The sequence below is a fragment of the Fusarium pseudograminearum genome, chromosome 1 (assembly GCF_000303195.2).
Source record: "Fusarium pseudograminearum CS3096 chromosome 1, whole genome shotgun sequence".
In the NCBI taxonomy this organism is placed as follows: Eukaryota; Fungi; Ascomycota; class Sordariomycetes; order Hypocreales; family Nectriaceae; genus Fusarium; species Fusarium pseudograminearum.
The window spans coordinates 7,104,480-7,125,024 of record NC_031951.1 but is presented as its reverse complement, the minus strand read 5'-3'; the positions used below and the strand labels follow the sequence as shown (position 1 = coordinate 7,125,024).

The 20,545-nt window shown below is 47.2% G+C and overlaps 8 protein-coding genes across 8 annotated transcripts, besides 1 other annotated feature; 3 read left to right on the top strand and 5 right to left on the bottom strand.

Moving 5' to 3' along the window:
• Positions 1-2,031: 2,031 nt before the first annotated feature.
• On the bottom strand, positions 2,032-2,442 carry FPSE_00587 (uncharacterized protein; the record flags this gene model as incomplete). Its single annotated transcript, XM_009253707.1, has 1 exon — positions 2,032-2,442. The coding sequence occupies one exon, from the start codon at positions 2,440-2,442 to the stop codon at positions 2,032-2,034; it is 411 nt and encodes a 136-aa protein (XP_009251982.1).
• Positions 2,443-3,051: 609 nt separating this feature from the next.
• Positions 3,052-4,374, bottom strand: FPSE_00586 (uncharacterized protein; the record flags this gene model as incomplete). Its single annotated transcript, XM_009253706.1, has 1 exon — positions 3,052-4,374. The coding sequence occupies one exon, from the start codon at positions 4,372-4,374 to the stop codon at positions 3,052-3,054; it is 1,323 nt and encodes a 440-aa protein (XP_009251981.1).
• Positions 4,375-5,030: 656 nt separating this feature from the next.
• On the bottom strand, positions 5,031-6,731 carry FPSE_00585 (uncharacterized protein; the record flags this gene model as incomplete). The annotated part of the gene is made up of 5 exons (XM_009253705.1): positions 5,031-5,366; positions 5,419-5,685; positions 5,736-6,296; positions 6,353-6,554; positions 6,610-6,731. The coding sequence occupies 5 exons, from the start codon at positions 6,729-6,731 to the stop codon at positions 5,031-5,033; spliced, it is 1,488 nt and encodes a 495-aa protein (XP_009251980.1).
• An 856-nt stretch (positions 6,732-7,587) lies between these two features.
• On the top strand, positions 7,588-7,992 carry FPSE_00584 (uncharacterized protein; the record flags this gene model as incomplete). The annotated part of the gene is made up of 1 exon (XM_009253704.1): positions 7,588-7,992. One exon carries the CDS (start codon positions 7,588-7,590, stop codon positions 7,990-7,992), a length of 405 nt encoding a protein of 134 aa, XP_009251979.1.
• Positions 7,993-8,150: 158 nt separating this feature from the next.
• Positions 8,151-9,649, bottom strand: FPSE_00583 (uncharacterized protein; the record flags this gene model as incomplete). Its single annotated transcript, XM_009253703.1, has 4 exons — positions 8,151-8,393; positions 8,438-8,510; positions 8,560-9,342; positions 9,390-9,649. The coding sequence occupies 4 exons, from the start codon at positions 9,647-9,649 to the stop codon at positions 8,151-8,153; spliced, it is 1,359 nt and encodes a 452-aa protein (XP_009251978.1).
• A 1,139-nt stretch (positions 9,650-10,788) lies between these two features.
• Positions 10,789-13,254, top strand: FPSE_00582 (uncharacterized protein; the record flags this gene model as incomplete). The annotated part of the gene is made up of 5 exons (XM_009253702.1): positions 10,789-11,246; positions 11,297-11,647; positions 11,694-12,308; positions 12,354-12,797; positions 12,843-13,254. 5 exons carry the CDS (start codon positions 10,789-10,791, stop codon positions 13,252-13,254), a joined length of 2,280 nt encoding a protein of 759 aa, XP_009251977.1.
• Positions 13,082-13,101: a microsatellite.
• A 2,923-nt stretch (positions 13,255-16,177) lies between the features above and the next one.
• On the top strand, positions 16,178-17,025 carry FPSE_00581 (uncharacterized protein; the record flags this gene model as incomplete). Its single annotated transcript, XM_009253701.1, has 2 exons — positions 16,178-16,466; positions 16,514-17,025. 2 exons carry the CDS (start codon positions 16,178-16,180, stop codon positions 17,023-17,025), a joined length of 801 nt encoding a protein of 266 aa, XP_009251976.1.
• Positions 17,026-17,416: 391 nt separating this feature from the next.
• Positions 17,417-18,980, bottom strand: FPSE_00580 (uncharacterized protein; the record flags this gene model as incomplete). The annotated part of the gene is made up of 5 exons (XM_009253700.1): positions 17,417-17,879; positions 17,933-18,085; positions 18,132-18,651; positions 18,696-18,834; positions 18,882-18,980. The coding sequence occupies 5 exons, from the start codon at positions 18,978-18,980 to the stop codon at positions 17,417-17,419; spliced, it is 1,374 nt and encodes a 457-aa protein (XP_009251975.1).
• Between the last annotated feature and the right edge of the window lie 1,565 nt (positions 18,981-20,545).

Here is a 20,545-nt window from a genome sequence, read left to right as displayed (position 1 = left end):
CTTCCGGGCCTGATCGACTTTAGCCGTCAGTCTTGTTCATCCAGACTCATAGCTGATCGCCACCCATGGTGCAATTTGACGCAAGAAACCATGACATATTGCCCCATCCGCGCTTAACTCTAACCTACTCTTTATTGATCAATCAGGGGTATTATCCACCAACTTGGGCCGAGCAATGGCTTCTTGCAGCCGCCCCCATGCTGTATGTACACACAAGCTCAAGTCAAACTCGGAGTGACCTTCATCTCCCCGACCCTGTCGTTGGCTGTCGCAGTTCTGAAAAACCAGATGTACCCTGCCATTCTTACGAGATCAAAACGTATAATCTGCTGGTTCGGACACATGCCGCGTCCTGCCCTCCACTTGTTGCCAACCAAGATACGAGTATCCTGGTTCATAGTCTCCCCTTTCGACGCGACCATTGCATCCTCCAGTCGGACCATCGGCGCTCACCCGACGGTCCATCTTTGATACCTTGGTTCAGCAAGCCCTTATGCAGCCAAGTCCCCTACTCCTCTCCCGCTCGGAACGTTGAGCACTCAGGCAGTCTTCTCTTCCGTCTTGGCCCCCCACGGTAAAGAACGCCTCGAAACGCCTTTTCCGGGATTCCATGTGTCTCGCCGTCTTGGCCATTGCGATAAGAAGCGGTTTGCCTTGGCAGATTCTATGACTCAAATGATCTAGACCAGATCAAGACAATATGCACACGAGCTTATTACTGGCTTTCAATGGTGTCATTTCCAGCCTTCTGGCGAATACGCGACCACTGTCCGAATAGCTTCGCACTTTGCACATCACACATTTGATCTATCCCACAACCCGACGATTTCCACATCGTGCATCCCACTCCAGGTGACCGCAAGGGCAGGATCTAGATTTACCCTTGCTTCCAGATTCAATAGTGGTGTCTAGTGTCGGGGAGTCTGCAGGAGGTACCTCGGTTTTGACCTGTCACCGGTTTAAACATCTCCTGGCAATGTCGAACTCCCCGCAGCATGTCGATCCCCTGCCAAGCGATCTTACGTTGGCACACCCATACCACTCGCTTTTGACCCAACAGCAGCATTTAACTATCATCCTCCATTCTGGAAGCTAGGTAACACACCTTTCTCGGCATAACGGCACGCTGATATGTCTTGGGCCTTCATGCCAAGCCCATGAGAGACATACCTAATCTGAAGTTCAAGTTTATAGTAGACATTTCGGAGGGCTCCTTGTAAATATTTGATATCAAGGTCATAGACCATGCAATTGATTCAGCATTCTACTCGCAGGTTTACGTTCGCTTTGGTGATTACACAGATGGAGGATAAGAAACGTTATTCGTAGCCATAGAGATTTCAACATTACGATATTGCTAATTTGAAAGAGTCATCAAAATTGAACACGCATTACAGCGTGGCAGAATCTAATCGTGCAGCTGTCATTCTGCGCTATGGCGAGACCTTTTCACTAGTAAACAAACTTACACTTATGCTTTTTCAGTTGGCGATGGACATGACACTCCTGGTCGGGCTTCAAAATCACTAAGCAAGTAGTTAATGTGATGCATATCATCGAGTAAATTACTATCTAGCTTTTAAAGTTTATATCATACTGCGTACCTCTTGAAATGAGGATGTGAAAACTCGAAACACATCCATCTAGGATAACTGAAAGTGCCCGCTAAAATGAAGTCGCACGGCTCCAGTGGTGAACACGATATATGCCTGTCGCGTCATGCACGCGTTCCTAATTTAGCATCAATCCAATTTCCCTACATCGCATCTTTTTTAAGCCAGCCAAATTCGGCAAATTACGTTACAAGGTGACTGGCGATAATAAACTTTGGCTACCAAGGAGGATATTGACTTTGTCCATGCCGACGATCTCGAAACATATTTAGTGAACTTTATGATTGATGACACAGATACTATTACTTTATTCAAGGCTGGTAGCTAGCAGTTCATTGGAGAAGCCATAATTCTTACGATACACTTTGTATTTATTCTCACGATGATAAGTCATCTGTAACTTCGATAATATTCCCCCTTACGAGGAATGTTTCTTCGCATCAACCTCAATCTCTATCCTCATATTCGGAAGAGCCAGCCTTGTAACACCCGCCGCAACACCACCAGGTCGATTGTTGGGAACCTTTCTCTTGACCGCCTCTGTCACGAGAGGCAAAGTCACGTCGATATCGGTGTGGTAATGTCGTACGTAGTAAACGTCCTCCCACCCACGAAGACCAGCTGCTTTGAGAACGTCTTCGACATTTTGGACAGCCTGCTCTACTTCGTCCTTGACGTCGGATGGCATCTCGCCCTTGTCGGTGAAGCCACCCTGGCCTGAGATCTTGTAGAAGCCATTGCATAGGTCGACGGCTTGCTCGTAGTGGTTGGCGTCGCCGATGACTTTGAGAAAGTCGTTAGGTGGGGGGATGTACTTGAATGAGGCCATGTTGTATCGGTGTGTCGTAAACGTGGAGATGTAGTTTCAGTCAGTGGTAAGAAACTTGAGTGATCCTTGAACAAATTCACGAGATGACGGATACACGGCTTTATATCTAAAGCAATGCAAGCAGAGCTGACCAGCGTCAGCTGAATAAGCTCGAAAGTCTAAAAAGGATACGAGTTGATCGAGATATCTGCATACTTCTTTAACCAATCAATCAGGTCGAAAGCGCCAAGCTTCCTCAGCCGCAAGCCATTTTGAACAGCCAAGGCTGATTGCTTACCAGCAAATATGAACAGCTCGGAAATTCTAGATTCTCATTGCTTGAGGGTCTGGATATGTATTGCCGTCTCACCAACCCTACTGCAGATCCTCGACATTTGAAGTATTTTACAGGATAATTGGAATGCTGGATTTCATCTCACTTTGATACTCAAGATCGACGAGCGGTATGCTGCAAACAACTATAAACTGCCCATCACTGAGTTAGGATCTGATTCAATTTGAATTTGGCTGTCTTTATTCTGATGTTACCGCAGGCGTCACTAGCATTAAATAATAATCAATTCCAATCGCTCTTCTCTATCATCAATAATCATCAACCGCATATCCTTTCTAGCAGGAAGTGGCAAAACACCGTCTAATCGAAGCCTCCTGCATCTCACTATACAACTCAAATTCCCTCTTTACAGAACATCCAAGACTATTCTCAAATGAGTTTTCGTCAGCGCCTACTATGTGGCTCATACCGCCGTCATCACCGAGATTTGAATGGAAAATCCCTGCGGCACTAACTGGCAGGAAGTCTTCGTATGTAATGGGCTCAACCTCAACAGCTCCAGAACTGATAAGAGAGTCGATATCAGCGTCGTGGGATATGGACGCGTTGTGAATAGGCCTGTATGAAAAGTAGGCCAGTTTCTCTTTTCGAAGTGTTTTTATATCGTCAGGAAATCTTTCGAAGATCTTAGCCAGATGCTTCTCTTTTGACTCGGCTCCAGTGAGAGTACTTGAGGTCTCTCGCCACTCATTAATGAGATCATCGTAAAGTTGTCGTCCCTTAGGCGTCAATGCCATCCCTCGTTGTTCAATCTCTCCGAAGCGGGCCTTGTGGCTTCCTCCAGTTTCTTCGCCTTCTGAGAACGCGATGGCTTCGTCAATGGCTAGAAAACTGGTCTGGCGAAGTAATATGGGGCATAATCGTGGCGGTGGTCCTTCTATGGCATCTTTTGCTTGTAGACCATAGCGCAGCATTTCCATTTGCGCCATTTCAATATCCAAGACGCGAGGCGTGAGATGGTTGATGTGAGGGCCTTTGAAGCACACGACATCTGCGATCAAGGGATGTGCTTTTCGGAGGGCTTTGTATGTCTTGAGATCCACGGTTGACGTCTTGTGCCAGCGAAATGTTTCTAGAGCCTCTTTGATGAATTCCTCTGCTGTGGCTGCTGACAATGGTCCTTGTGATTCAAACTGCTCGATAAGCTCTACACAACGAGATGTGAAGATGCAGCGCTTGCTCAAAATCTTGGTCGCTTTTGATCTTAACTCGTCATCCTCGATGAGTTCCAGCCTCAATAGTGAAGTAAATACCCGGAAAGGGTTGTAAGCAAGTGCTTGTTGTGTGAGGGGTCGAAAACAAGTGGCGTGGACTGGGAGATTGGCAACTGTGAGGTCGTAGTAGCCGACGGAATGCATCCCCATGACGGAAAATAAGCGTCGCATCATAGATAGCTCTTCCGGTGTTCCGAGCCTGATAGCACCGTGTCGCTCAACTTCGATACGCGGTTCGATATTTTGTTGTTTCTTGTGGTTGATATCAGAAACCAACTTGAGAAGAGTGCCATATTGAGGAACTTCGCGTCGGTACATGCTCGAAAGGGCGGATGCGAACATGGCCCTGATGGCGTCCGGGCTGACCGAGTTTGTTACAGTCATATTTGTCAAGTTTACTGGTAGAGTAAGATGACTTTCAGACGATGAAATATATCAATTGATGAGAAAGATAAGACCAGAACTCATACGGATCCTTATCCTTCATATATCTATATCCTTTGGAGCCAAGATTGGCTTATCGTGGTATCGTGATGCGTATCTTTCCACGCCCTTTTCTATGTAATCCAGCTCACCGACAAGGGCTGCAGCGAATCAAGTTACACGATTCACAGTAATTAAGCGGAGATGACATATCTAGTCAAGGATAGTGTTGACTGAAATAGGTCGTTATCTGGAGATGTGGGACCCGGAAGAGGTCATGAGGTTACCCAGGCCCGACAATTCGGAAAGGGATCCCGACGGATACGTTTGTTCGGTTACGGGGTCTTCCATTAACAAGAAGTTACCGCAAAAAGCCGACGTTAGCCACTGGACATCAATATAAAACTATAATAATCTTCATTACTTCAAGTTGTATTATCTCGAATGTCCGGCCAAGTCGCTCGAGATCTTATCGTTGACGGTAAATCACTGTGGGCTCAATGGTACAGATGGGTCGAATCACAATAATAGCCCAAGCCATGTCAAATTGGACATTGTCTTTGTAACTCAGTGGTATCGTTTAACTACTTCTCTATAAAATATACGCGGAAATTTATCTATAGCTCAAACCCCAAGTTGACATGGACAGCCTTGGGCTGTGTGTAAGCGTCCAAAGCATATTGTCCCAACTCTCGACCAATACCTGAAGACTTGTAACCACCAAATGGAATACCAAAGTGGGAATCACCAGACGAGTTGATCCATACCATACCAGCCTGGAGCTTGCGGGCAACCTTGTGTGCACGAGCAATCTTTTCTGTGAACAAAGCCGCGGCAAGACCATATGAAGTGTCATTTGCCTTTTTGATAGCTTCCTCGTCGGTGGAGAACTTGGCGATGGAAACAACGGGGCCGAAGATCTCTTCCTTCATGATCTTCATGTCTTCGGTTGTCTGTTGATTAGATCAGTATTGGCTCTGTCTGCCATTGAGACTATGGACTTACATCGGCAAAGACTGTGGGTTGAAGAAAGTAACCCTTGTCGCCATACTTGCTACCTCCGTATAGAAGCTTAGCACCAGACTTGCGACCCTCCTCGATGTAGGAAAGCACGCGGTCGTATTGTGTCTTGGAGACCTGGGGTCCCTGAACAGTTGACTCGTCGAACGGAGCGCCGAGCTTGTCATTCTCCTTTGTGACTTCGACGAACTTCTCAAGGAACTTGTCGTAGATGTCCTCGTGGACGTAGATTCTGGAGGTAGAAGTGCAGACCTAGACGTATAATCAGTAAGGTCGTCGCAAATAATAGGAACGAGTCGTACCTCTCCCTTATTATCCATGATTCCAAAGTGGCACCACTTGACAGCCTGCTCCAGCTCGGCGTCCGCAAAGACGATAGAGGGGCTCTTACCACCACACTCGAGTGTGATGTTCTTCAAGTTATTCGCAGCATCCTTCATGATGGCTCGGCCGGTGTTGGTACTACCGGTGAAGGCAACCTTGTCAATATCCATATGTCCCGCAATGGCCTTTCCGGTAGAGGGGCCAAGACCGGGAAGAACATTGACAACGCCCGCAGGAAGACCAGCCTCTTTGACTAGGTTGCCAAAATACAGGGCAGATAGCGGGGTCTGCTCAGCGGGCTTAAGGATGACCGTGTTACCACAGGCCAGAGCGGGCGCAACCTTCCAGGCCAGCATCATGAAGGGAAAGTTCCAGGGAATAATCTGGCCACAGACACCCAGAGGCTCTTGGAGGACATATGCCAACTTGGCTGGAGAAGTCTCGATAGTCTTGCCGCTGATCTTGTCGGCGGCACCGGCGTAGTAGCGGAAGACGTTGTAAGACTCGTCGAGATCACCAGCCAGACAGGCGCTGAAGGGCTGGAGAGAACGTTAGCAAGGCATTGAACCGCAGCAGATTAGAGCGTCATGCGCACCTTTCCATTGTCAAAGGCATCGATAGCGGCAATGAGCTCACGGTCGCGATCAATCAGATCAGCAATCTTGTAGAGAAAAGCGCCGCGGTCAACAGCAGCAAGCTCCGACCACTCGCCCTCAAAAGCTTTGCGCGCAGCCTGGACGGCTTTGTCGACATCTTCTTTTGATGCGCCATTGAGCTTGATGACTTCTTCCTCTGTGCTGCGGTTTTGTGAGTGTGTCTTCTGCAGATGAGTGCTGGATATTCCATGCTTACTGTGGGTTTGTCACGACAAACTCGTCGCCTGTAGCTGCGACAAACTCATTGTTGATGAAGAGACCAGTCGGTTGGTCGTACTTCTTGCCGTTAGGTAATGAGATTTGTGTAGTTGATGCCATTGCGAAGGGTATGATGAGGGGAGGAGATTGAAGTACTTCAACGTCCAACAATGACCTGGGGACATCATCATTTATAATGAGTGCGACGTGATAACTGCCGGAACTCTTCGGGTCAATTGAAGCAAACAATCGAGACCAATCATTTGCTCAGCTTGAAGTGTCAAAGGCTGGTTTGCGGGGTTCAATCATCCATGAAAAGCTTCAGCATAGCCTGGGACCTATCAATTGGTCACTATTCATCGGGTGCGCGGATGCAGTCCAAGTTGATAATAAACAATTTGCTCCATCATGTTCAAGAAGGGTAATTTTTGAGGCCAGAACGAGGAACATCTCAACCCCATGATATGACGCGGGGAACCTGGAGGAAAGCCATGTCGGCTATTCTTCTTTGGGCAAGTTTTTAGACCTCTGGCCACCCACTTTGTCCAAGACGTCTCTGTGTCCCAGACGGCAGCGTTTGGCCTTATCTTATACTGCATTGGGGATATTTCTGGGCAATTCTGCGGGGAAGTTCGATTAGCTATTGGTGCAAGTGTACTTTGGCTGGATTAGGAATATAAGTTGACCATTCGGCAGTGCAACTTAAACATGTCGTGCCATAAATGACGATCGATAGCCCGTCCTCAGGAAGTTGTCTTGGTATACAGTCAACGCCAAGATCTTGAATGGTCATTCTTTGTGTCATGGTGCGCAGGACATAAAAAGCGATGCCACCTCTTGTACAAGGACGTCAAGTCCACCAAGCTCTGACTATCTGGCATCATCGACCAATCTTATCATTCTTTACGTAAGGCCTCTCATATGCAACGCCAACAACCAACGGTGCTAAACACATCTCTAGGCTTAATTCACCATAATGTCACACCTCACATATTACAACTATGAAGGAGTAGGCAAAACCAACAACAAGGACTACTCCTACTCGCAAGCCGTACGCGTGGGCAACACCATCAAGTGCTCTGGCCAAGGTGGCTGGGATGACCAAGGCAATATTGACAAGGACGACCTCACGGGTCAAATTGATCTCGCATTTAAGAATGTTGAGAAAAACCTCAAGGACGCAGGCGCAAGAGGTTGGGCAGATGTCCACTCGGTCAGAAGTTACCACATCTCGCTCTCTGGTTCTTTTGACATGATGGTGGAGGAGTTTCGCAAGTGGATGCCTGATCATCAGCCTACATGGACCTGTGTGGGTGTCACCGAGTTGGGTATTCCTGGTATGATTGTTGAGATTGAGGTGGAAGCCAACATTGCACAATAGTGGTGTTACTCGACAGAATATTTGAGCGTTGTCTCTGTTTCATAAATTCCACGATTTTATTCTACTTCTTTATGTGTACCACAATATTTACCACAATATTATTAAGTACTTGCACACCCTCTCCCGCCTGTCATCATACGTTCATTTTCGAACAATCATCACTCTTGGTGCAATGTCGGATTGTCACTCTCCTTGGGCATCGGAACAAACAACCATGAGATAGCTGTGGCAACCAAAAGGGCACAAAGAACAGGCTGCAAAACTCCGACGCCAGCACTGGCTGCTACAAGACCAGTGATAATGGGGAACATACAGCCTCCAAGCTGTGCGAAAACAAAAACGAATGCCAACGCTGTAGATTGGATGCGCGGGTTGAACAATTTGGAACCAACGTTGATTCCCTGATTGAGTCAGTTGAGTTCAAACGTCGGAGAAACAGACTTACTGTTGCAAAGTATGGACCCATAAAGAAACCTAAAAGACTGATTGCTATGGATGCAGCAATGATGTTTGGAACACTGGGACTGTTAGTATGTACCACGGGTTGAGATATACCAAAAACCTTACAGCCAGAATAAGAGTTGCAAGGCAATACTGATGATGGTGAATCCAAAGATCATCCTTCGCACCCCAAATCTGTGAGTAGGCTCAGCGAGAAATAGTCTTCCGAGTAACGACCCTCCGCTGAATCCAGCAGGTACAAATCCCATCTGGTTGAGATCACCGTTGCGCACGTCAACGAGGTACTCGACCACCCATCCGCTGGCAGTGAGTGTAGCGCCAAGGAAGAAGAAAAAGAACATGCTCACGAGCCAGACATTCTTGTTTCTGAGAGTCTCCTTGATGAGAGAGAACGCGTCTTCATTCCTCGATGCAGGGGACTCGTCAGCTTCCAGTGTCCTCTCTGTCGGCTTCTGTTTTCTCTTGAGTTTGAGACTATCCCAGAACGCATAGATCACGAACGCAACGTTGAGTACACCAATAGCAAGCGGGAAGGTGTAGAAGAGATACCATCTTGAAGTACTTCCCACTGAAGCTATGCCTGTTGCCACAAATGGTCCGACGAGACACCCGGCCATGTACATGGCGTGGATAAATGCTAGCCATCGATGCGAACCTTTTGTTCCAGCGACAAACGTATTTCCGTGTGTATCTTGATAGGCCTGCCCCAGGCTTGCCAACCAGAATGTGACAGCGAATAGCGCAAACGGCGGTTTCCAAGCACGCAGAGCATGGGCGATGACCTGTAGGACAGCACCTAGAGCAAGCATGGAGCCGAGGTCGAGCATTTGACAGAGATGAGTATTTGAGAAGGCGCCAAAGAACCAGCCCATAAAATTTGAGCCATATCTGGAGTCGTTAATTTTCGTTGATTGAGCTGAGACCTTGGGGCTTACACTGATGAGACGATGGCGGTCGTGACATCGTAGTCGCGGATGATGTGAGGCACCAACGCGCCGATACTTCCATCATTGACGCCAGCGACAAAGAATGAGAAGCCAGCACTGAATATTTTGAGAAGTTCTGCAGTATTCGGCTTATTGGATGGTGACCGGGGTGGATTGTCGTTGAGTGAGCCATCTCTTGGGTTCGTTGTATCGCGAAGCTCAAAAACAGGTTCCGACGTAGCGGTGTCAGTTTGCGTAATTGTAGCCATATTAGAAATAATGAAGGATAGATGATTGATTTAAATGAAAAGGGCAAGCTGATGTACTTATACCAGCTCGACATCCAAGTTGGAAGTGTTACCGGTTTTGTTATAGTGTCGCGCCAATGTGGTGGTGATACAGCATTAGAGACAAAATACAGTGGTTAGTATCTACTGATTTATGTGAGCGATTTGATCCTTTATTTTTCGACATGCCACATTTGAGAATGATCGTCAGGGCGATCTCGTGACAACGGGCCGTCATGGCTAAACACCGGAGGACAAGTCCGTCCATGAGATGACATGTGAGCGGGAGTGAATGAGATAACAGGTGAGATAACAATGAGGTAGGAATTGACTGAATGAGACAAACAGAATTTATCTTGTAAGTCTGTGTTTAGTTTACGGAACTTGAATGTTCACTGTTATCGTATTCACAATAAATTTACGGTGATAAGAAATTTAATGTTACACCCAGCTATTTTGAGCCTCTTCGTTAGTGACACGGCCAAGCGTGAGATCTACCCTACCAGCCAACTTAGTTGTAGCACTAAGTGTATTAGCCAGGTGTATGAAGGGAATAACACGGCATTTCAATAAAAGACACGTAAATTTTGTAATGATGATCATCTTGTGTAGCGTGTCTTTGGAAAGACGTGGTGTTTGGGTAGAGACATAGGGTAAGTCAGGGTCCTATGATGATTTTTCAGCATGACGTATAGCAGCATCGTGACTTGTCTGTCGACGCCTGAGTGGTTTGACAGTGACAATCAACAGTACTAGCAGAGTCAAATTTGCATGATAAGATTGTCAAACTGATGCATTGATTGGCTGATTACTCATCGGAGTGCACTTTTTTCCGCCAACCCCCTGCTCCCACACTGTCTCCACTCTGGCCACGTCAAAGGTAGTCGGTGAGTGAGGGAGTCTTGCAACCCGAAAATCGACCCAAGTCAGACCTCAATCTGGGGAATCCCAATGCCAACCCCAACCCCTAACTAAACACCATTCCGATGCAATTACTGCGTGGCGATCGTGGAGATACCAGCAGCACTTCTTCCAGGAGCTATGGAGGTTTTGGCCCTTCAGAACCCCGGCTCTTTGAGTTCAACGAGCGGGGTCGTTCTGTAGCGCCCAAATGTATCGAGATGTCCAAGCAGCACCCAGAGGACTTCCTCAACTACCTCCAGCAGGCATGGAAGCGTGACAAGATTTACATCAAGGAGAATCCAGAGTCCATGTTCGACATAAAGGCCATCAGAGTCCTGTGTCAAGATGGAAAATTCAGACCTCTCGGCAACTCGTATATCCCGCTGCCCAAGCTGCATTACCTCCGGAATCGATATATGCTCGAAGGTGAACCCTTTCCTTTCCTCAGACTCGATCCCCCCATCCGCTCCGAAGGTGGATTCGGCCAGTGGAGATGTCTCAGAGCCTTTGCCAAGTACCATGACGACCTGGATTTCTTTCTCGAGATGTTGATACGAGTGCGAAGATCAAAAGCAACAACCGTCGAGTTCCCCCGTCGAATATTGGAGCTATACCTCAGGATACAAGCAGAGTGTGAAGACTCCAAAGATCCAGAAGCCAGCGCCCACAAAGTCAGGTACGGACTGACACCTTGCCTTGAAAACATCATGATACTCACCCCACCAGATATGCATTCGAGAAGGAACAGCTAGTCTACATCCATCCAATATGGAGGCCCCTCAGTGAATGTTTACTAGACGACTCATGCGAGATATCCAGCACCTTATCCAAATCACCCGTGTTTCCGGTACCAGAAGATTGGGACGCCAGCAAGTCAGAGCTTGCGTCTCTCAGAGAATTCTACACCCAAACGCTGAAGCTTGAAAATGCCAGCTACCGGACCATCTTGGGCGTGTTGGAAAAGCGCGACTTTGATGCAGTACTCGACCCAGCCGATCTCTGGTTGACAGATGAGCTGTACCGCGCTTTGGACAAGATGAGAATGAATCTTTCACCCAATGATGCTGCTGATCTAAAGTGAGTAACTGCAACTCTATCAAGCTTTACAACTAACATTTTACAGATTGGCATTCATTGAAAAGCCCATCATCGCCGTAGCTCCTGGAGAAACAGTGACATGGCTCAACGCAACCGATGTCTCGTGGTGCCCCAAGCTCGAGAGCCCCGAAGTCAACGATCTCAGCAAGCACTACCCTGAGCTCCACGAGTTCTTTGTCGATTTTCTCGACATCAAACAAAACGACGCGGGTCTCATCTTCGACACACTAATGCAGGTATCCTCATTAAGTCCAGATTGCTCGCGCGACCACACGGCAAGGGGTCTATTGGTGGCCGTTAGTCAAAGGATACCAGAATACGGACATGTTTTTGATAAGGAGAGGTTTATGCAGAGTAATGTTTTTCCCGTGTCGACATCGGATGGAGTTTTGCTATGTGCGCCTAGTATGGAGTTTGTTATTGCTGATCGCCAAAATTTGAAAGAGGCGTTTGAAGGAAGGCTTAATTTGTTGGACTTTGATCCAAAGACTGTTTGGATGTTGGATAATCTGTTGGTTTGGGCTGGTCTTGATCAGCGGTACTTGTCGCGTCACGTTGTGGATCAAGGACCGGAGGACGAAAACTTCAAGTCCATCGAGCTACCCGATGAGCTCTCGGCTAAGGCTGATCACATTTTACGGTATGTCTCCACCACCGTTGTTACTTCACATCTAACCCCTTTTAGCATTGCTGTTCACTTCAAGAGTCCTAGAACGACTACGCCAAAAGGAACATCATGGCTTCGCGAAACCCTCGATCACTGTGAAGTCCGACTCGCATCCGGTTTCCGGTCACAACTCGTATACCGCTCCGGCAGTGCTGAAATCATTGCCGTGAATCCCATGGGCGGTCTCGATATCAAGGATACAGTCGGACTTACTGTCTACGCGGACGATGAGAATTGGGAGATTTTCAAACAGACATTGCTCCCACGTCGGCTGCTTGAATGGATAATGACGGATCCCGACACAAATGTTGTGCAAGATATTCCTGAACAAGCGGTGAGCTTGATGAGAAGCATCATCAACGTTTCAAATGCTCGTGAGCATGTGATATCGAGAATTCTCGATGCCGAGGGAATAGTGGATTTGGAGCTACTGCAGGCCTCGCCGTATTGGCGAGTTAATAGGTGAGCAGCACGCAACGGGTTGATGACCATGGGCTGACTATTTAGTGAACGACAACCAGATGCGACAATCAGCACATCCAAAGCAGACCAGTTTGCGGCGTCCAAGATCATCGACGACTCAGATTCCACCCCCGCTCCAGCGTACAGCCAAGCCGGCCCCTCATACAGCAGAGACGAACGACCCGCCTACAGCAAGGGCGAACCATCATACACCACTCGAACAGAACGAACCTACTCGAACGGCGAGCCACCGTACAGCAAGGAAGACCCCGTAAAGCGTCGATCGCCGCCGCCGCCGCCGCCGGCAAAGCCAGATTCGCTGCGGGATAGACTTCCAGTATCGAAACGTGGCTTGCAGAGACGGGTTTCGGAAAAACAGGACTGGGAAGGGGATTTTGTAGCGAACGAAGCTACCTTGGTTGATTTTACGGGAGAAGATGCATACGGCATAGATTGATTTATAGATGCCATGAGTGACGTGATAGAATGATCATGAAGTAATGGTACACGGCTAAACTCCTCTTTACATTGGAATTCAGATTGTAGAGAGACTGGTATAAATATTTAAAGGATAAAGGTTAAGGTTTATCACGGGTGGGTGCTTTAGACTTATTTGATGCATCTCAAGATTGAGTTGTTCCCCGTTAGCCCCCTACTGGGTAGCAGAAAAGTTAACTTCCTAAGTCTTAGGTTACAAAAATAAATAGCCTAAAGAGCATAGTCTAAGTAGCATAAGCTGATCTACTAATTTCGTCTCTTATGCTTCTAGCAGCCAACTTTTCTGCTACCCAGTAGGCCCCTTGAGAGGTCGTTGTCGTAACCTGCGCGACATGCCTGTCAAACCCAAACCCAAACAATCTGCATTAGAATACCCACTCAAGTTCGCTAAGCCTCTATGATCTGATGTACAAAAATAAATAGCCCAAAGGGTGTTGGTCTAAAGTATAAACTGCCCTGCTAATTTCGTCTCTAATCCTTCCAGAAGCCAATTTTCTGATAACCCTCAGGGCTAGGGAGCCGTCTTAGCCGCTCAGGATTGTATCCACTTGTCGATCAAAATAGCTCCAGCGAAACAAACTACAGCATGTGGGCATTTGGTTGGAAAAGTAGGAAAAAGGACGCGGAACTGATGACGTTTCCCTCTTGTGCAGCTTGTTTCAAAAGGTGTCATGCAACCACAGACCAGCTTATCCTAATCTGAATATTCGTGTGAGATGGATAATTGCACGCGTCTTTGGGTATTTGTCAAAGTATCCGAGACTATGACCCAATTAGTACTCATAAAGTGTGAAGCCAAGTCGGCGATTACTTGTTTCAACCTACCCACGGACTGGCGTAACTTTATGAGGCTGAGGGCCCCTGACAATGTGGGTCGTTTGCGAAGATGCACATCCATCACAATAACACGGCTCCTTCATTGGTCATAATCTATGGAATTGCTTATGCCCAGGTTTTTGGTAAACGGTGCAACAAGGCACCGAACGCGGTAGAACTGGGTACTGCTCCAGAATAATCGTAATTGTCTTGGGAGCCGATATGTCACAGGAGAAAAGATGGGCTCAGGATCGTCATCCCGGTTGTTTCGCTTACAGACCAGACCCTTTCTTCCTGAGCAAACAATAGTTGTTGGTCCTTTGCTTTGTACATCCCTTTCTCAAATATGACATCTCCAGCTTCTCAAAACCAACATTATGTATAGCTTGCTGTACAAAACAAGTGTCTGTGTAGCGTTCCTACTCTGCCTGGTCTGGTATGGTCAGTCTCACTTCTACCGTGATCCTGGCAGTGTCTTCTTCGATAAGACACGGGCGTACGAGGCCAGCTATTCAGCGATCCGGGTAGCCGAAGCCGAAAAGACGATCAAAACACTTTCCACAGAAGGAAGCCCATATTCCCAAAATATCCTTTCGAGAAACAAGACGCTTTGTCTAGCGCTCAACTCGGTGGCACGACAAACACAATATCTTCCGGTAAATACCTTGTGATGACTATCCTTGTCACATACTAATGTCGATCGGCTTGTAGATCACGATAGGAAGCATCCTAAGTGGCCTCTCTGAACAAGAGCGCCAAGATCTTGACATCTCCGTCCTTATTGCCGAGACCGATCCGACAAGACATCCTAGCTGGAACGAACTATGGCTCAGACGAGCAGTCGACAAAGTCTACACTTACAACGATGATGCTGCAAACATTGAATATCTAGACGAACTACAGAGGACCCAGAACTACCCTGAAAAGGGCGTTTTCGACTACACCCTTGCGCTTGAGCGGTGTTACAATACGGGCGCTTCGTACATCGCTGTATTTGAGGATGACATTCTTCTTGCACGAGGATGGTTTATGCGGACTTTGCAAGGTCTAGCAGATATTACCAGCATGGACTCGGAGCAACACTGGCTCTTCATGCGATTATTCAACCAGGAAAGGTCAATAGGCTGGGCCTCTCACGAGATTGGCGGGAACAACGAGTTCTGGATCATCTTTGGTGTTGGTCTTGGCATATTGGCCCCTGCCTTATTCGCGCGTCGTCGATGGAGGGCAGCTCAAAAGTATCTTGATCGAGAGATACTTTTTGTCGTCGTCTTCATCTTGGTCCCAGGCATCGTGATATTTATATATCAATCTGGCAAGGCGAGTTTATTTCCACCATCACCAGGGGTTTTCAACGAACCTTTCGGATGTTGCTCGCAGGCCATGATTTTTCCACGCCGTCAGGTACCCCTGATGGTATCCGAGCTACAGAAAAGGCAGAGGGGGCAAGTGGACTTGATACTGGACGATATTGCCATCGAAAATCAACTGGATAGATATGCGCTGTATCCAGTTCAGGCACAGCATATCGGTAAGTTTTGCCATTGGTTTACGGTGATTTTGTACTGACTTTCCTGCCTAGGTATCGAGTCGGCGAGGAAGACAATGAAGGAAGAGGCACAAGCGATATGGAGCATGGCATTTGAGGACCTTGACTCTAAACTCTTGGAAAAAGAGCATGAGAGCATGGCCAAGAAATACCAAAAGTTGTTAGAAAAGATAGACTAAACAACGGCAGCATTTCATCACAGGAGAGATGGCGTATAACAGTTTTAAGTTCGCGATGAAGACCCTTCTCCATACGATTTGGTCTCTGAACTATGGTCGTGAGTTATAGCAAGCGCGAATGATGAAGTAAACGGCACAAGATGAATAATCAAGTGTGGATGGGCAGATGATTATCAGGCGTTTACTGCGAACAGCACAGACAAACGGCCGCTAGTTGACTGGTAGTGGCACTGTCAAAAGCCTCCATTTCTGAGTTCTACCTTCTGCCAAAACTACAAGTCAATTTCTATTCATCATCATCATCCCATACGAATTTGTTCCATCATGCCTCATTGATTATGACGACAGTAAAGAGCCATCTCGACTTCACGTCGTGGAATCGACCAGGTCCATGCTTCCGAGACCTCAACTATACCCCCTACGACGTCAACATCACCAAATCTCGTCGTCAGCATCTAGCAGCCTATTTGAAATTCATGCGCCCCGAAGTTAGCAATATGTTCAATGACTATGCAGACCGAGGCACAGAAATGGCCTGCCAGTGGCTCCACGAAGAACGAAAAGCGCGTGCTGTTTCAACTCCATTTTTCGAGTATCTTGCCGACAATTGCCTTTGGAGATTGTGGTGTAAGTTTGACTACTTCTCAACTGTAACCACTGCTAACGCTTGATAGTCAAACCATTTGGCGATGATGGTCCCAAGTGGCCTTGGGGACCTCCAAAGGCCTCTCTGAACTTGACAAAAGGGCAGAAGCCAAACCAAATATATGCCAAATATCGTCAAGATCGTGCAGACAAACTAGCTACCAGAGCCGCCAACGCCCTACGTATTTCATCAATTGCCGAGTCCGCCCCTGAGACACCGATCTATCCCAACTCAGAGTACATCGTGAGATCACAAGCTGTGCTTACAACGTCTGGAGACGATGAACCAGAACCAGACCTCGAGCTGAACAAGCGACAGGCTGCTTGGGATGAACTCGACTTCCGACACATTCCTGGTGTCGTAGGTCCGTTCGAAATCGACATACCATCGATGGCTCCCATGGAGACACTTGTCGCTAGAGATCTGGTGGCAGTTAATGAATTGACTGAGGGACATGCTATCATCAAGGCAAACATGACTCAACGAAGAGTGATCGTTTCGTTCCCTGACAAGGTTGAAGAATATGGCGAAGATGGCTAGAGGCATTTCGTTTTTTGGCAACACGTTCTTGAATGGCTTGACTCGATCAAGGAGGGCATATACACAACCCTGTATGAGCATTTGGAATGTGCTCTATGCACCTCCTCAGAGATTAATGGGATCTGATGAAGTATCCCCTTAGGGTGAACAAAAGGGAGGTACACGTTGGAAAATACTTTCCTCTTAGTGATACTAGCGAGTCATCATTTGAATCATAGAAATAACATTCAAGCTGCACCTTGCACAGTGAAAACACATGGTCTTGTATATGTAGTAATTTATTGATCATAAATCGCGCCAATGCAAATCAAACTACCATAAACTCCAGCCACTTATTATAGACACAAGTCTTTATACGAGTCATGTTATCATCCCATCAATATATATTGAGTTATCGCGAATCGCCGGTATCGCGTGACCTCCTTGTTTCCGATACAACCTGCGTCTTATTGTACCTGTTCGGCCCGTCGACCAAACTCTGCTCATCATTCTCACTGTACTGCACCTGAAATGTTCTATGCATTTCGATTCCTCCATGCTCAGGCGAGTGGTCTGAGTCCCCTGTTTCAGAAGGGAGCTCCACACGAGCAGCCCGACTGCGACTTAATACGTGTGACTTGCGGCCGTAGTTTTCGCTATAGTTGTTGTACTTGCTTGAGTCGTTGGAAGAGCCACCGAGGGCTGGGAAGATGCGGACGATAAGAACCCGCAGAGCGGGCATGGATGCGCAGATGATGCCGATGTTGATCTCCACTGTTGACCAGATCGATACATCTGTTTGGTCATAGGTTGGATTTGTTGAAGATCCAAGGTGGACGATGTACTGTAGGCGGATGATGCTCACAACGGTGATACTGGAAAGGTTAGTTCAATACGTTTGTGATACAGAATACAGTAAGGTACTCACAAAGTTCCAACGACAAACATGGCGGCGACACCAATCTTCTTCTTCCAGTGTAGTTTGAGCTTACGGATGTACCACATCGGAATGCCCAGCATCCAAAAATCCAAGATGATACTGATAGCTGCATTTGCCCAACCGATAGATGCAATGTTGAAACTAAAGAGTTAGCAGATTATCGCTGTTGTGAATTTGTTATACATACCATGTCCCTTTATGCTCGCCATCCCAGCTGAGCCAGAAATAGTTGACAGGCGTGCACTGAAAGGCAGCCACGAAAATAAAGACGATACCATACACAGTGTTGAAAATGATGGTTCCCCAGAGAAGCTTCTGCGCTTTACCGGGAAAGATGCGAAGATAGAAGAACAACAAAGACGTCTTGAGGAACGAGACTTGGGCAAAGTAGAATACTTCGAGGAGCCAGAAATAAAAGCCGAATTTGGTGATTGTGTCAAATTCGAGGGTCCAGATATCACGACCCTCTCCATGTCCGGCTGTACCATGGATATTCATCGCAGTCGAAGGCATTCCGATAAGAAGTGTGAGACAAATGAAAAGGTCGTCGAGACCATAGTCGGCATTGCTGAGGAAGTATTTTGTGCCGAGACGGAGAAGAATTGAAACACCGGAGATGACGCCGAGGACGATGGTAACGTTTATGAAGATGGAGGTCTTGTCTCGGACGGGATAATCGCAGTAGGTGTAGGTCATGTTAAGAGTTGCTGTAGATGTTAGCTTGGTTCTTGCGTCGTTGCGGTTGACGTACTCAGGCTGTCTTTGACATGGCAGGCTTGGGCGGCACATCCTTCAGCTGTCTTGATCGTCTTTTGTCCTCCTCCACACAAGCAGGCTACATCGGCAGTACTGCATCCTGATTTCCCAAATGCATCTTCATAACAAGGAGACTGGAATTATTAGCAAGTACCACCAAACATTGTACCACCAAACTTACTGAACAACTGGGCAGAGTCTTGAGCAACTCAGTCGTGTTGCCAAAATCTGCCACTGCCCAAGGCACAAAGGCCAAAATCAAAGGAAAAACCCACTTCATTATGATCGACGGAGCTTAGATTGCGAGACGAGCAGCGGGTCCCGGGGAACCGGTATATAAAGTCTTGATAGATCAGAGCAGACCCTGACGTTCATCGTCTCGAGTGGCCATCCGCCACCAGGTCTCATCTTGTTTTCTGGGGTCGTGTCCGTTATGGATTGCCCGGATGTGCTTCCACGATACAGCGTAGCATTGGGGTTAACTGTGCAAGGCAGGACCTCAGAATAGCGTCATTTCTCGTTGCCACGAGGGTTGAATCTGCCTGGGTTTTGAGTCCTATTCGCCCAGAGCTGAGCTCGCTTACGGGAATCTTATAGGGTGCAGCAAGGGTGCTGAACGAGGACATCTCTTTTTGTTGTATACCCCGTGTTTCACTATAGGTTTAGGTGCTCGTTCTGGAAGGTCGCGAAGAGAGATGTAGCCCCCTGCGCTAGACAAAACCGAGGATAATGTCGTGTAGACGGGAGTTCCTTTCTTCTCTTGGCATGTGTCAACGGCCGATCCCTGGTCAGTCCGGGACATGGATTAGAAAGAAATCATCATCATCTCCGCTCACGTCGAAACGAGGGCATTCGACAGTAAGCACTTAATTCAAGGAGTAATATTCCTATTTTTTTTCAGCTCTTGGATGCATAAAATGATGGGCTTCCCCCTATTGTCTGTGCCGCACAGTTCGGATGGGGGTAAGCAAAAAGAGGTTGGTATCCCCGAAAGTTGCTACTAGTCATGGGCTCTTGGCAAATGCACCGAAACGCCACAGAAAACGCCATGTTTTATTAAGGAAAGAAGAGTAGCGATCTGGGTCCGTGGAACTGCAATGTTATCCAGAACAAGCAAGCGATTCGTGAGCGGCGCATTTAGTAGAGTTTTGGACTATGGATTTAGTTGTCAGACAACCCTTCAAAAGCGGAGCGGACTCCATCTCTCAAGGTTTTTGGCTGCGACAGTGAGTCTTCACGGACCAAGTCTAGAACGTCAACCTTGTACGTGCTAGCAACGGTCGACCAACTCAACTCTGCATTGACAAGTTCCAAGTTTTCTCTCTTCCACGTTTCTTCTCCACGTGTGTTCCTGTCCGTGACCTTGACACCAAATTCGGTTATCTCATCACCAAAGTGCGACATAAATTGTTGCGGACAACCCAGACCATGACTCTCTCGTGCTACCGTTACATGGCGCACTGAAGCACTCTCGATATGTCATGTCATGTACTGTTCTAGACCAGTATCCCTGGATTCAGCCTTGTCAGTCTAACCCAAGGGCTTAGTCGGGCTGGGGCAACCCAACTACCGTTGTCTGGAGTTAACACACAAACAGGTAGATAAGCTATAACAGTTACTTTATTAGTCTGATCCTTTTCGACCGGCGGATTTCTCAAAGAAACAAAAAAAAAACAAAAAAAAACAATAAGTTCAGGTAGAGCTGTCTAGTAGTTTGGCAATTAAAATTGGCAATAGAAACAAATTTTAAGGACATGCATGACTAGTTGGGGTTGTCTCCGTCAGACTTTCTTTGACGAGGCATTTTGCTTGAGGTTCCAACAACTGCGAGAATTTACTAAAGTC